At 41.5% G+C, this 16110-nt stretch overlaps 1 protein-coding gene across 6 annotated transcripts in view; it reads right to left on the bottom strand.

Annotated features, from left to right (window-relative positions):
* PTPN4 (protein tyrosine phosphatase non-receptor type 4) overlaps positions 1-16110 on the bottom strand; it is a 220165-nt gene that overhangs the window by 140988 nt on the left and 63067 nt on the right. For 5 of the 6 annotated variants that reach the window (XM_070423142.1, XM_070423143.1, XM_070423137.1 and 2 more), the window contains 2 exons: positions 12164-12206; positions 11987-12086 (listed from right to left, as the gene is read on the bottom strand). In XM_070423142.1, coding sequence (XP_070279243.1) covers positions 11987-12086; positions 12164-12206 — 143 coding nt within the window. The remainder of the gene's footprint in view (positions 1-11986; positions 12087-12163; positions 12207-16110) is intronic. The other variant, XM_070423139.1, reaches the window with a different exon arrangement.

Genomic DNA, 16110 nt, shown 5'->3' with positions numbered 1-16110 from the left:
TTCCTTTACCTACAACTGATCTAATATTAGAATTGCCAAGTACCCAATTTCCTTAAAAAAAATAAATAAGTATCCTATAACAAGAATACTAGGGTTGCTTACAAGATGGCACTGTCCTGTCCCTGCTAGTGGGTGAAGTCATTCCCGCACAGATGTATCAATGCTTGGGCAAAACCACCTGTGCTGTATAATATTGGTAGAAGACCAAAATTTGTGGCTTTAAATGTTTAAATAAGGAATTTACAGACTTTTACTTCACCGCACTAAAAAGAGGATACATACTCCAAGAGTTAAAAAATCATTAAAAATTTTGTTTGAATAAAGTCATTAAAGAGTTCCACGACCATTCAAATTACCAAAGAATGTAATTAAGGTTTCAGAAAATTAGGTATTGATTGTAATTTTTTTTAAAAGAGCTGATACAAATATCTTGGCTTCATCTTATATAATAAAAGCCTACATAGCGTCACGTGCAATGTCATCACAAGATGGCCGCCACAAGATAGCCGGTAGGCGAGGGCTGTTGGGGATGATCGGGCTGGCAGGGGAGGGCAGTTGGGGGCGATTGGGCAGGCAGGGGAGGGAAGTTGGGGGTGATCAGGCTGGCAGGGGAACAGTCAAGTGTCAATCAGGCCAGCAGGGGAGTGGGCAATCAGTGGGCAATCAGGCAGGCGAGTGGTTAGGAGCCAGCAGTCCCAGATTGTGAGAGGAATGTCCACTGTTGGTTTAGGCCCACAGGGATCGGGCCTAAACCAACAGGTGGACATCCCCCAAAGGGTCCCAGATTGGAGAGGGTGAAGGCCAGGCTGAGGGACCTCCCTCCACTCACAAATTTCATGCACCGGGTCTCTAGAATATTAATAAATTCTCTGAGGCTTAATACATAATATTACAAATATTATTGCTTACTCAATCTAAGACAACATATTTCTATCCAGCCATCTTAGTTTCATAATTAAAAGTTAAAGGTCCCTGGTCTGGCCGGTTGCTCAGTGGTTAGAATGTCAACCCTTGGTTCAATTCTTGGTCAAGGGCAATACCTCAGTTGCAGTTGCAGGTTTGATCACCTAATTGGGGCAAGAGCGGGAGGTAACCAATCGATGCTTTCCTCCCTCTCCTTTTTTTCCCCTCCCTCTCATCACCCCCTTCCACATTTTCTAAAAATTCAATGGGAAACATCCTTAGATGAGGATGAAAAAAAAAAAAGTTAAAGGTTCCTGGTGGAAACAATCTTATAGTTAGGATTGAAAGGTCATGTATATCCTTGACATAATATTCTGAATACTACACAAATAATACCTATGTGCTTGCTGAATTTTATTTACATACTAATCATTAAAGACTGACAGAATGGAAACCAGAATAAGCTAAATCAAAACTATAAGTCCTAAAGTAAGCCAGCCTATAATCTTTGGCAAGTTACTTAAAATTTGGCTGGGTCTTGTTTCTCTATTTGTAAAAAGAAAGTAGAATCACAGCCTAGGATATGTACCTCAGGGGCCCTAAACAGAAAATACAAGCCTGATTTTGAAAGACAATCAAGACCTTTAAAACAGATTAATAATGACTGAGGTAAGTATAGATAACCACCTTTACAAGCTGTAAAAATAACGAAACTTTTCTAATGCAGACAATAATGAATACCATGAATTAAACACTTATCATGCTCTAAAAAGGTATGAAAAATGATGTCATTTGTATTCTCTCAACTCCTGGGAAAACTCCAATTCCAATGATGCCAGCAAAAGTAAATTATGTTTCATTTGGAAGCTCTGTAAGTCCATTCTTTTTTTTTTTTTTTTTTTACCACTAACCTAAAATGGAATCCCAAGGTAAGGAGGTATAGCTGATTTCCTGTTTTGTGGGGCTTATACTAGTCCAGTGATGGTGAACCTATGACACGCGTGACAGAGGTGACACACAAACTCATTTTTTTGGTTGATTTTTCTTTGTTAAATGGCATTTAAATATATAAAATAAATATCAAAAATATAAATCTTTGTTTTACTATGGTTGCAAATATCAAAAAATTTCTATATGTGACATGGCACCAGAGTTAAGTTAGGGTTTTTCAAAATGCTGACACGCCGAGCTCAAAAGGTTTGCCATCACTGTAGTAGTCCTTACAATTAGCAACTGTGGCCCCAAAGGTGTCTTATTACTAATCCGGACCATCGCATTAAAGCTACCTAAGCACTAAAGTTTTAAAGGAGTATTTCTTAAACCTAGTGGAATATTTGAGTCACCTGGGAAGCTTGTAATGCTTATGCACAGGTCCCATCTGAGACCTATTAAATCATAGTACCCAGGGGGTGTGGCCAAAGCAAGAGCTACCCTAAGTGATTCTAATTTGTAATCAGTGTAGAGATTCACTGATGCACAATGTACACTACGGTAATAAAGTAAAAACTAGCCACTTACCCCAATTACCAAATAGTGCCAGTTATAACATTACAAATCCATTATAAAGGATTTTTGAAATAATGTATTATTTCTAGTGAAAACAAAGATAATTTTCTAGACTGATGGACTGAGTAAATACTTCCTCGATTACTATAAAATTTGATTTTACTTTCTTCTACTTCAGGAATATGTTTTGATTTAATTATCAGTGAGACACACTTATTCCTTGATTATATCTTCAAAAAAGCTATACAAAAATCAACACATTCAAGTTTTGTTAAGAAAGTCAAAGACAGCCGAAACCGGTTTGGCTCAGTGGATAGAGCGTCGGCCTGCGGACTGAAAGGTCCCAGGTTGGATTCCGGTCAAGGGCATGTATCTGGGTTGCGGGCACATCCCCAGTAGGAGATGTGCAGGAGGCAGCTGATCGATGTTTCTCTCTCATCGATGTTTCTAACTCTCTATCTCTCTCCCTTCCTCTCTGTAAAAAAATCAATAAAATATATTTAAAAAAATAAAAAAATAAAATAAAATAAAAAAGAAAGTCAAAGACAGGTTTTTGAGTAAATTATGAATATAGTTATAATTGACAATATTTTAATTGCTTATGTTAACAAACTCAATAAACATTAAATATATTAGAAATCCAATTTAAATTTATTGATCTTTTAATTACAAATATTTATTACACATTTAAAAATCTGATTACTAAAACATACAGGATGTTCTGAAAAAATGCATACATATTTTGAATAATTATTAATTTCAATGGGTTAAATCTGAAGAGAAAGTGTGGGAACCCTAACCAGAGTACACTGGATGTTCAAGGCCAATTTGCCATACACTCGTGCAAAGGCAATGACACAGCAGTTTTACTGTACACATGCGCAGGCATACTTTTCTATAACCCAAATATTGATGTCACTATTTGGCAAGAAGCCTCTTTTGTCTGAGTTCGCATAAAGATGTGTTACTGACCAGCTGGTGCATGGCTGCTTTGGCTACTTTGAAGAACTGTTTTGTCTGATGGCTCCTTGTTAGCAATGGCTACTTGGGTGTACAATAAAGTCTCTCCTATATGCCTACCATGTGTCTTGTCTTCTCCGTTTAATACCTTGTGTCCAAGGAACTGTGCTCCTCAAGAAGGATCAAGGAGGAACTTGCTTCCACAGAAAGAAACATCAACTGAGCTACCAGCTGTTAAAGTGTGTATACATTATTTGGGCACACCCTGTATTATAGAATACTTTGCTACTTGATTTCAAGTTATATGTACCAGGGAACAATAAAATGCATTTAAAAATACTTTACAAATCACAATTTTCATTAATTCAGTGTAGCTTCTCATCCAAGAATAGGTTTTACTATACTAAAAATCTTGTTATTTTAATTAACAACAACAACAAAATCTAAGAGCAACAGTATTAAACTAAAGGGTATTCATATAACACAATTTTGCTTTTCAAGATAAATTAACTTGGATACTATTAGTTTGAACTACCTAATCCAGAGCCTATATTCTAGAATTCTCCTGTTATAAAAAAGGTAACCTACTGTCCCCACTCCCCCAACAACAAACACATAGAAAAGGACTCTAAAGGATGTGAATCTAATTTTTCTTACTTTATCTACTGAAAACTCTACTTCAGAAACACCTGAGGATTGGCAGGGAAATGTCTTTAATATATTCTTTTGTTGTTCTACTTCACCTTAGTATTCTAAAGGATAACCAATACATTAATATCTATAGGTAACTTTAGGTACAGATTTTAAATTTGGCACCTAACTTTTAGAATAATTGTGAATATAGTCACTGACCTATATTCTTATATCTTTTATGGAAGGTATAATATGTTAATATTTATTCTGTCTTATTTTGCTAACCCTATCTAATAAAGGGCAATATGGAAATTAACTGTCACTCCATCACAAAGATGGCGGCACCCATAGCCACAAGATGGCAGCGCACAGTCCTCAGCCCCGATGGAGTCCCCCAGTCCTGGGGGGGCGGCCGCTGAGAGTGGGCAGCATGAGCGGCCTGGTGGAATGCTTGCCTTGTCGCCGGGGCGATGATGCTTGCATCATCGCCCCGGCGACAAGGCAAGCATTCTGCGCCCAGCTGCAGATGGGCCTCTGGGCAGTGGGCACGGAGCGGCCAGGCCCCGCAGAGAGCTACTGGCGCACGAATTCATGCGCAGGGCTACTAGTGAGTTACTAATTATCTTTCAAGCAACACACATGGTTATCCTTCAGGTTACTTAAAGATTTTTTAAATTGATTTTTTAGAGAGAGAGGAAGGGAAAGAAAGGGAGAAACATCAATGTGAGAGTGGAACACTGATTGGCTGCCTCCTATACACCCCCTTACCAAGAATCAAGTCTGCAACCCAAGCATGTGGGCTGACCGGAAATGGAACTGGCAACCTTTCAATGCACAGGACCATACCCAACCAACCGAGCCACACTGGCCAGGGTTCTTAAGGTTATTTTAATAATGACAGTTACTACACTGTGATTATTCCTCACTACTTATACCTTAAACAGTTATCTAACATTAATATACTATCAAAATACTCATCTGGGCCATTCTTGTATTTTCAATCTGCAGGTGGGAATCAGCTAATATGGAGGACAACTTAAGTTATTCACAGATTTTGACTGCAAAGGTGGTCGATGTGCCTAACCTCCATGTTTTTCAAGGGTCAAATATTTTTATAAGGGGAAAAGCAGGCACAATTCTCAATATATAGCACTGCTTAAAATGAAGCAGTATCTGATTACTTCAATTAGTTACAGCAAAGCAGCTTAACCAGTTTTCACTGGAAAATCTTAATATTTATGTAGCTCAGGAGGCTTCTTGTGGCTGGATGGGGTGGCCCTGGGGTTCCAATCTCCTAAAGCAGTGGTCAGCAAACTGCGGCTCTCGAGCCACATGCGGCTCTTTGGCCCATTGAGTGTGGCTCTTTCACAAAATACCACGTGCGGGCACGCATGTACAGTGCGATTGAAACTTCGTGGCCTGAAAGGACAGAATGGGGCTGATAACCGTGTTCCTAACTCCTCTTCAAGCAGAAGCCATAGAATGTATCAGTTGCTCAGCCAGCCCTTATCTCAGCCAATAGGAACGCAAGGAAACTAGCCCAAGGACAAAAGTATGCTAGCCACCTCCTGTCTTTGTGTAACCAGACCCTAGCTGCACCCTACCCTTGCGTCATTAGCCCCCGGCCATCACTCAACCAACCAGAATCGGCCAAATCAGTGGTCCGAGTGAGCCCCCACCCCCTGACCCAAGCCCTATAAATTCTTTGTTCTCTTAGAACTCGGGGCTCTCTCTTGCATCCAATAATGGAGGCAGGAGGGGGACCAAGTCCCGGGCTTGAATAAAAGACCCTTTGCCTTTGCATCGGAAAAGGCTCCCTGGTCGTGGATTATTGGGGACCCCGAACTCTGGGCATAACATTTGGGGGCTCGTCCCGGGATCCCCAATTCCCACAAGGGACCCCACTCCGGAGGGTCTGCTAACCGCGGTAAGTGTCTGTGTGTCCTCTGTTCTGTTCTGTACGAGTTCGCTTCTGTAATCTGTGCCTGATAAGATCTAAGTAGACGCACTCGCGGGTCTCAGGCAGGAGGAGTCAGGGGACGCCTTGGCCCTCCATCTGGAGGGGTGTGAAAACCCCTCACGAGGGGAGTGCATTCCCCTCAAACCTCTGTATCTCTGGGACGAGGCGGGTCACTCCCGCTGGTTGGCACACGGCCATCGCCCAATTTTTCTTCCGCAGGGTCGGAAGGCTGTTCTTAGTTGTCTTTGTTTGTCTGTTGTCTGTGTTCTTTTGTCTAATTTTGTGGACTCACGGGACGGACGTTATGGGACAGACTCAAACTACTCCTTTAAGCATTATGGTTGTTTTAAAGTCAAGAGCTGGGCCAAACCTGCTTGCCAGCCTCAGGTGTGGTTTTCCAGAACCGCTGGGAACTTGGGACCTTGAAGCTCACTGAATTCGAATGATAAAAAAACTTATGTCTTGCATTTTTGAAGTTTATTCTTAAAAATGTTACTGATTGAGAAATGCTGAATATTTGACTTGCCAGCTAAAAGTTTAAGGTTCTGATTGAATTGGGAAAAACTGTGTATTGTGGTAGCTAAATGCCTTTGCTGAATGAATGTCTGGTCAAAGTGTATGAATGTGGAGGGAGGGAGCCTGCCCTCTCCTTTCCTTTGTGTGGCTTCACAACTTTGGTCAGGCGGGCATCTGAGTGAGGATCTGTGAAAACGGGTCACCCCCTCCCTTGTCTGTCTCTCGTCCCCGATCATCATGAGGTCGGGACAAAGTAAACCTGCTGTTCTTAATTACATGTTAAAAAAATTTTAAAGGGGTACAACAGAGATTGTAGAATTGGAATGAATGCTGAAACATTGAGGAAGCATGAGTGGACAGCTGTTTGTTTGTGTGGGACTAGCCAATTTGCTACCGAGATGGGGGACTGGATGCAGTCTTAACTCCTCCGGTAGGTTCTCACCAAAAAGTTGGTCGAAAATTCTGTTCTGGGACATGGGTGCCAGGAGTGCCCCCACGCCCGTCTGGGGAGTTGGGCATTGTTTTGTTTATCTGCTCAGCTCCAGTCTGGGCTAGTCTACTAAGAGAGTGTGAATACAAGTGTTTTGTCTATTTTGGCTGCTCATTACTAGTCTGTGTGAAGTGAAAGTTACTTGGAGGGCTGCTATAGGAGCAGTCTGTGGTTTTCTTCAAAACTCTCACTGTTTAAAGGGAGACAAACAACTGAACTGGAGGGTGGAGGGGTTGGCAGTTATGCTGCTGGCTGCAAACCTAACAGGTCTTATCAATGAACTTCAAGGTCACAAAAAAATAACTGTAAGCACAGTCATTCTCTGCCCTGGTTTATTCTTTTAACCCCTCCAATGCTGAATCAGACCGATACCTGTTCTTAGTTTTATCACAAAAGATCTAGATATATCTTAAGAGTAAAACTACATTTAAAATGTATTAAAATCCGCAGCTACCCTGGTGATTTAGAACTGTCTGCCAGGCAGACTCAGCCCCGGAGAGCTAGGTCAAAGAATAGGGGGGCTGAATGCCTGAGCTGCCTGCAAGGCCCTGAAGCCCCTGGTGGAGAAGAAGCGGCGCGTGCGAGGACCAACGAGAGCCTACAGGAGCTACGGCAGCTGCTGGTGGGCACCGAGGTGAGGCTGGCGGGCCCAGGGGATGCTGAGCGAGTGGACAGGGGTCAGGACATAGCCTGGCCTCACCTCCCTACCCACCTGGCGCTCCCGCCAGCGCAGGTGCAGGCTAAGCTGGAGAACACCGAGGTGCTGGAGCTGACGGTGCTGTGGGTGCTGCGGGGCAGGGTTTGTGGGTGCGAGCAGCTGCAGGCAGAAGCCAGCAAGCGCTTCGCTGCAGGCTACATCCAGTGAATCCCCTGCTTGAGTCCATACCACTGTGAAAGGGCAGTGGCTTCCGGGATTTGCTGGAGGATGCTCTGGCCGGGCCCGGGAGACCCTAGGTGGAACAGCTGGCTCACAGGAGGGGCTGATATCCCCTTCAAGTGCACTCCCTTGAAAAAGGCCTGGTTGCTGCTCTGCCACAAAGGGAACTGGTAGAAAGGCCAAAAAAAAAAGCAGGGCCCTAAAGGTTAACAAAAGGGCACTCTCCCTGGACCTGGGAGCCATCAGGACTTTGAAATTCTCCAAGAGAGGAGAAGTCTGACTCAGAAACTGGCCGAAACCTCGTTGGGTTAGAAGAACTGGAGGCTGCATATTGAACTTATAGACTGCAGTTTGCTGGGCAAAGGTCCAAGCCCAGTTATATAGGGGTTAAACTACCTGTGTACAACAAAACAACTTTCTCCTATGCCAGAATACATTTTAAGAAAATTAAATGCATGATAGACCAGTAAGCTGGGAGCAAATGCTTTGCATTTGCCTCCCTAAACAAAGGTTAAATCGTTTATGTCAATCTGATTAGTGTCATTTGTTGTCCACACCCAGGGACAAATGAAGTTAGAAAATAAGCCTTATTTTGATTAATTCTTTTATTCAGGAGGAGCCAACCCGGTCCCTCCCTGCAACATGAATGATAAAATGTATATTAAGGAATTTTAAAATTGCTCAAACCTCGCTGCCTTGGGTCCAGTTCTGCGTGTGTAAGAAGGAACAGAGTAAAGTTTAGTAGCAGAAGTAAAGAGGCAGGCAGGGCAGAAGCAGGCCAGAAGAAGCTGGCAAGGCCATTCAAACCACCCAGCCGCTATTGGCCAGAGCCACCTGAGGCAGACCTCCTTGGACTGGCAACAGCTGACTCTGACTAGGACAGACTGGGCTTTTTCCAACTGGGCCCCCATGAGCCGATGGTCAAAATGAAGATCCGGGGCCAGACTGTGAACTTTATGATTGATACAGCGGCAGAGCACTCGGTAGTTACTCAGAAGGTAGCTCCCCTCTCAGGACAGGAAGTCACCACTATTGAAGCTACCGGTACCACAGCTGCAGACGGTTCTGCTGCCCCCACCAATGTCAGTTAGGCGGCCATCAGGTGGTTCATGAATTCCTATTATTTACCAGTTGACCTGGTCCCTCTAATGGAAGCAGAAACCACTTTTGCCCCAGATGGCTCAGCACAGCCTTGCCTAGGTGAAGAGACCTCTCCAATAATCCTGTCCTTAGCAGTGCCGAGAGAGGAAGAATGAAGACTTTATATCCCCCAGCCAAAGGCCTCCACATCTGTTCTTGTCAGGCCTTCATCAGGGGACTTGGGCAGTGTTCCTGTTATCTGCCAAAATTCCCAAGACTGTAAAAGTACTTGTTCACTGAAAAGGTATAAATGTGGATGTTTATTTAATATTTATATGTCTACTTAGGTATAAATATTTGTAGATAAATAAAACCCCCGGTTAGTTTCCTGGTGTATTCTGGAGCAGCCTATTCAGTCTTGACAGAGCCAATGGGACCAGTAACATCTAAGAAGACACCAGTTCTAAAAGCCACCGGACAAACTGCCTTTTTCCTTGGACATCAAAGAGGACTGTGGACCTCAGAAAGAACACAGTAACTCATTCGTTTCTAGTCATGCCAGAATGCCTGTACACCTTACTTGGACGTGATCTCTTACAGAAATTACAAGCCACGCATAGGCTTGTTCAAGATGCCCTGCCAGTGCCACCTCGGACTCTGTACATCCTTTCTAGCCTGGGGACTCAATGTGGGTAAAGAAGTTCACGACCCCAGGACTCACCCCAACTTGAAAAGGACTATACCTGCAGAAAATTGTATAATAGACTCAGATGATGCCTGCATCTTCATAGACATGGCTTCAGAAAGACAAGGACAATTTTACCTTATATAGAAAGGTCAAAGAGTGGACTTTAGTCACCTCCCTAAAATGTTTGTATAGCCCTGCCATATCTCATGTTTAATAGCGGAGGATTTGGCTGCCTGAAGCGGCCATGATGCCAATATTATGTTTCATTGTATTGATATATTATATTAACCTTTAATTCTCTTGCAGGTTTGAATGTATATTGGCTATCCTGGAAGGGGACTGTGTGGGGTGAACCCCAAGAGTAGAGGGTGTCTGGCTGCCAAGAGGGCAGGTGCCCAACTGGGCAAAGAAGAATACCCATCAGGTTTTGGTCTCTATTAAAAGACAGCTAACAGTTGGCAGCCTGTACTGTCAGGGATAGTACAAACCTCGGCTGTAGAGAGCTGGGAAAAGCCTATTTGGAATGAAAGGTCTGAGGCATGGTTGTGCATTTTTAAAGAACATAAAAGAAGGTTTAAAGGCTAATCCGAAAGTATGAAATTTAGAAAGAAGAGAAACGTTAAAAGGACTAACAAGAAAAATCAGAAAATCTTAGAGCAAATCAGTATGTTTTTCTCCTTATATAATTCCTCTGAAATCTGGCAATGCTTAATAAATCATGGTAATACATTTCTTTGCATAAAATCAATAAGACCGGTTTTCAATAGTAATTTTATTAACCGGAAACTTTGACTGGAATGTCATGTTTTAAAGAAACCTGTCTAAGCTCTTAAGACTTAAAGCCAATAAGAGTGCCACAGGAAAAGCCTGGTATCCTGCTTGGGAGCCCTGAAGATGGCTGGCGCTGGAGCGTCAGGCCCATGCCCTACCATCACTGGCGGTTGGTAAGAGTAGAAGGGGAGCAATAAGGATGCCTCTGCATCCCTGCGGAACCCCCACTCACTCTGGGCCGCAACGAGTAGGAGGGCTACTGAGATGGGCTTAAAGCCTAGAGCGTGGGCTCAGGTGGAGTTGCTACAGGTGAGGGATTCACCTAACGCAGCAGATACTGCAGGCAGGCCTGATGGTGACTGAATGGCTTAGCTTCCTGGCCCTACGGGGCACGTTAAGATTCAGTCATGAAATTCCAGCAAAGGTAGTCAGTTACCATTCTTGTTATGTTTATGCAAATATCAGGCCAAATTGAATACAGTAAATAAATTAATATTGATTTGGCTTTTTGATAGCCATAGAGGAGTTTTAAAAAGAAAAATCCTATTTCAATAAAGGTTGTTAAAACTAAAATGGTTTCTTTCCCTTCCACCGGGCCATTTGTTATAGTTTATCTGCCAGGTCACAAGCCCAGCTCCTTGTGCCCAGGACAGCAGGGAGCCTGACTGGAAGGTGACCTCTAACCAGACACACCTGCTGCAGATCACCCTCAAGAAGACAGCAGACCTCGGCGGACCCCTTATAATCCTCCTGATGCTGTTGACTTTCGGCCCTTGCATTATTAACAGACTAGCCCAATTTGTCAAGAAGTGTATAAAAGTAGTTCAGTTGATAGTACAATCCGTCTCATGATTGAGCCAGAAGTTCCAAGACAAGGGGGGAATGAAAGGACAGAACGGGGCTGATAACCGTGTTCCTAACTCCTCTTCAAGCAGAAGCCATAGAATGTATCAGTTGCTCAGCCAGCCCTTATCTCAGCCAATAGGAACGCAAGGAAACTAGCCCAAGGACAAAAGTATGCTAGCCACCTCCTGTCTTTGTGTAACCAGACCCTAGCTGCACCCTACCCTTGCGTCATTAGCCCCCAGCCATCACTCAACCAACCAGAATCGGCCAAATCAGTGGTCCGAGTGAGCCCCCACCCCCTGACCCAAGCCCTATAAATTCTTTGTTCTCTTAGAACTCGGGGCTCTCTCTTGCATCCAATAATGGAGGCAGGAGGGGGACCAAGTCCCGGGCTTGAATAAAAGACCCTTTGCCTTTGCATCGGAAAAGGCTCCCTGGTCGTGGATTATTGGGGACCCCAAACTCTGGGCATAACATGGCCCATGCGCAGAAGTAATATTTTGTGGAAGAGCCACACTCAAGGGGCCAAAGAGCCACATGTGGCTTGCAAACCACAGTTTGCCGACCACTGTCCTAAAGCATTACCTGTCATAAAGGAGGGAAGTAAACTGTTTTCTTGAAACATCTATGACCTATTCTGTGTGCTGCTAGTAAACTCAGAATTATGGCATGGCAATCTATTTTTGCCTAATTAATTTTATAATTTTATAATAGTTTTGAAAATATTTTTAAGAAAAATATGCTCCATAAACTCACCTTGTATATTCTTCTTGTAACTTGTTGGGGTCACTTACAAAAAATTTGACTCTGAAGTTCAAACTGTAAGGAGATCCTCCTAGAATTAATAAAAGCAGTTCTAATTAATCAGATTATATTAATCCTGCATCTTTATAAAGTACACTTACAAAACATGAAGTAAATATATATGCTCACTCTTTAACTGCTTCCTTATTGGTTTGTTTGGATCCAGCCACCTCTGAAAAATAAATAAAGATTGATTTCATTTTTCCTTGAGGAACTAATACACTGATTCATGGAAATCTGTTCTATTTAAAGATTAATACTAAAAACTGAATTTTTGAAAAGGCCTGGTAGGGAAAAAGTCATTAATTTGCAGATTTTCATATCATATATAACAAAATTACACTAGAAAGTACTGAATATATATATGTGGTAGCTTTAAGATTTTTATTTTAATCTTACATCAAATTATACAGTGTGCAATAACCTCTATTCCAAAAGTAAAAATGTTTAATAATCACTGCAATCTAATGTGAATTGTTAATTTAACTGTATTATGTAACAGTCTGGAACATTTAAAAAATTAAGAAAAATTTTGCAACTTCTACTCCATTCCTTAAAAAATAAATTACACCTCCTCCCCCCACCCCCACCCCCCCAAAAAAACCACACTAATTTTGAAAAGGATAATGTTTAGTTTTGGGAAGGATTGCCTTTTGTGTATGAGAATTTTAAGTAGTCTCAATACTTCTGAATGCCGGTTAAGATCTATTTTAGAAAAATGAACTGAACTCAGAAAATACAGTGGGGCCTTGACTTACGAGTATCCCGACTAAAGAGTTTTTTGAGATATCAGCTGTCTCTCGGCCGATTTTTTGCATTGAGTTGATAGAGTAATTTGAGTTAACGAGCTCCTTAACGAGCTCGGTCTCGGAACGAATTAAACTTGTAAGTCAAGGCCCCACTGTATCTGAACTGCCAACAAGTTTCAATTAAAAAAATTAAAGAACCCAAAATGAGGTTATAGATGTGGCAGTATTTTCAAAGCACTACACAAATATAAGCTTATGTATAATTATTTATAATCCTTACATCCCATACTTGATTCCATGAAGAGTACTTAAATAGATTTTAGTAACATTTGCCTGGGATAATCTGTATCTTTTCTTTTCACTATCCCTAACACCCAACAAATAAAATCCAGCAGATTCTACCTTTGTTGTTTTTTTTTTAATATTTTTTATTGATTTCAGAGAGGAAGGGAGAGGGAGAGAGGGATAGAAACATCAATAATGAGAGAGAATCATTTATCAGCTGCCCGAAACCCAGGCAGGTAACTCTAACAGGAAATCGAACCCTGACCTCCTGGTTCATAGGTCAATGCTCAACCACTGAGCCATGCTGGGCTGACTCTACCTTTAAACCATACCTAGAATTTAAGAATTCTTCTCCATCTAGTCTGCCACCATCCTTATTTCTGGTATGGCTCTGGCCACAGCCTCTTAATTACTGTCCCTGTTTCTTTTCTTACCATCTTCTTCATCCTCCATCTAGAAGCCAAAGTAGTCTTCTCAAGCATAATGTTACCCCTTTGCTTAATACTCTTGATAATTTCTCAGTGCAAGGTCCAAAGCACTTAGCATTGTCTCTTTACCTCTTCTACCCCAATTTACTAAGCTCCAGCCATAATGCCTCCTTTCTGCTACTCAAAGATGCCATCTTACAGCTTCCAATTCCATGTTTCCTTAATGCACAGAATGTCCTTCTCCAGATTCCCCATGGCTGACTCCTTTCAACTGTGTCCGTGTTTAAATGCTACCTCCTCAGAAAGGTCTTCACTGACCACCCTATTAAAAGTATGTCACAAAGCTCCTATTTACTTATTTTCCAAAAACAGGCAAGGAACATTAAATTCTCTCATAATACTTTTTTTAAAAATCCTCACAGAAAATACATTTTTAATAATTTTTAGAGAGAAGGGAGGGAGAGAGAAACATCAATGTGAGAGAGAAACATTGATCATTTGTCTCCCCCATGAGCCATGATCAGAGATTGCACACGCAACCTGGGTATATGCCTGCTACCTTTTGGTGTACGGGACAATGCTCCAACCAACCAAGCCACACTGGCCAGGGCACACATCTATGTATTAATCTACTGATTTTGTTTTTCACATGTTAGAGAAAAAAGTAATAAATTACTTTCATTTTAATACTTGTCTAAAATCAAAATTTGGGATCAATGATTATATTCAAACCCTCCTTCCTCATTTCATTCCCCTCAAAAATATTCTAATATCAGATATACAAACACATTTACAAATAGATGTGTTAAGCTGACACAGCTTAGAAGGAGTACAATGATAAGCACCAGAAAACTGAAGAGACCTCATCAATGATGTCATTGAGATAGGACTTAGGATTTTGGCTTGAAAGAAGATGGAGCAATGCTATAATGGGCACTATTACACAGTGAAGATAGTGCTCATAATAAAGACACACCATTATGTCGAAAGAAAAACAACGTAGGGAAAAAAGATAACATATAAAACTGTTCTACAAATCAATAAGAAAAAAAACCAACACTAATAAAAAAACAGACAATAGGTAAGAATGGAAAGATTATGGGAAAGGAAATATAAACGACTTTTCAGTACATGAAAAGATACTCAATCTTGATTATAATTAGAGAAATATAATAGTCTACATTAGGTTATCATTTTTCAATAGTAATACTGGCAAAGATTAAAACTTTTAATGACAAACCACAATGGCAAGAATGTGAGGAAAACAGCACTCATACATAGCTTCTGAGAATATAAATTATACCACCTCAATGTAGGACAACTTGGCAATATTTATCAAACTATAAAATGCATATCACTATAGACCAAGTATTGTTTTATACAGCATCTTGATATATTTCACACAATATAAAATTTACTATTTTAAAGTGTACACTTCAGTGCATTTTATTACGTTGTACAACCATCAACACTAAATGTCAGAATATTTGCATCATCCCCAAAATAAATCCCATTTCTATTAGCAGTCAGTCCCAATACTGCACTACCAACAGGCTCTAGCAAGTACTAATCTACTTACTGTCTCTATAAATTTGCCTGCTTGGGACATTCATATGAATACAAACATACCATAGGTGATCTTTTTTTTTCACTTTTACAGTAGGCAACCCCCTTAATCCACAGGGGATAAGTTCCAAGATCACACTGGATGCCTGAATCTATAGATAATACTGAGCCTCCTACATGTACTATGTTCTTTCCTATATATATATTCTATATAATAAAACCCAAATATGCAAATTGACCCAACAGCAACCAGTTGCTATAACTTGCACTGACCACCAGGGGGCAGACTCTCAACGCAAAGAGGGAGCGCTGTGCAGCCAGAATCCGGGCTCACGGCTGGCAAGAGCAGCGGTGATGGTGGGAGCCTCTTCCGCCTCCTCAGCAGGTGGACATCCCCAGAGGGGTCCCAAACTGCGAGAGGGCGCAGGCCAGGCTTAGGGATCTACCAACGCCATGTGCATGAATTTCATGCACTGGGCCTCTAGTCTATAATAAAGTCTATTTATTTTTTTGTTAATCCTCACCCAAAGATTTTTTCCTATTGATTTTAGAGAGAGTGAAAGGGAGGGATGGAGATAGGGGGAGAGAGACATTAATGTGGCAGACACACATCAATCGGTTGCCTCCCACATGCAACCCGATCAGGGCCAGGGATTGAACCTGCAAACCAGGTACATGCTCTTGACCAGGAATATAACACGAGAGCCTTTGGTGCACGGCTGACACTATCCACTGAGACATGCCGGCCAAGGCAATGATAAAGTTTAATTGGTAAATTATGCACAGTAAAAAAGTAATAATAATAATAAAATAAAACAATTAAAACAATATTCTGTAATGAAAGTTACATGAATGTAATCTCTCAAAAAATCTTATTGTATAGTACTCACCCTTTTTCTGGTGATCATGTCAGATAATTCAATGCCTACATGTTGAGATAAAGTGAGGTGAATGATATAGGCATTGTGATGTAAAATTAGGCTACTTCTGACCTTCTGATGATGTATGAGGAGGATACCCCAACTTCAGGTGATCCTGAATAATCAAG

The sequence above is a fragment of the Myotis yumanensis genome, unplaced genomic scaffold (assembly GCF_028538775.1).
Source record: "Myotis yumanensis isolate MYYU_CA2020_CCGP unplaced genomic scaffold, mMyoYum1.0.hap1 SCAF_8, whole genome shotgun sequence".
In the NCBI taxonomy this organism is placed as follows: domain Eukaryota; kingdom Metazoa; phylum Chordata; class Mammalia; order Chiroptera; family Vespertilionidae; genus Myotis; species Myotis yumanensis.
Note: the sequence above shows the minus strand (reverse complement) of the source record. Positions and strands in the feature narration are given on the sequence as shown.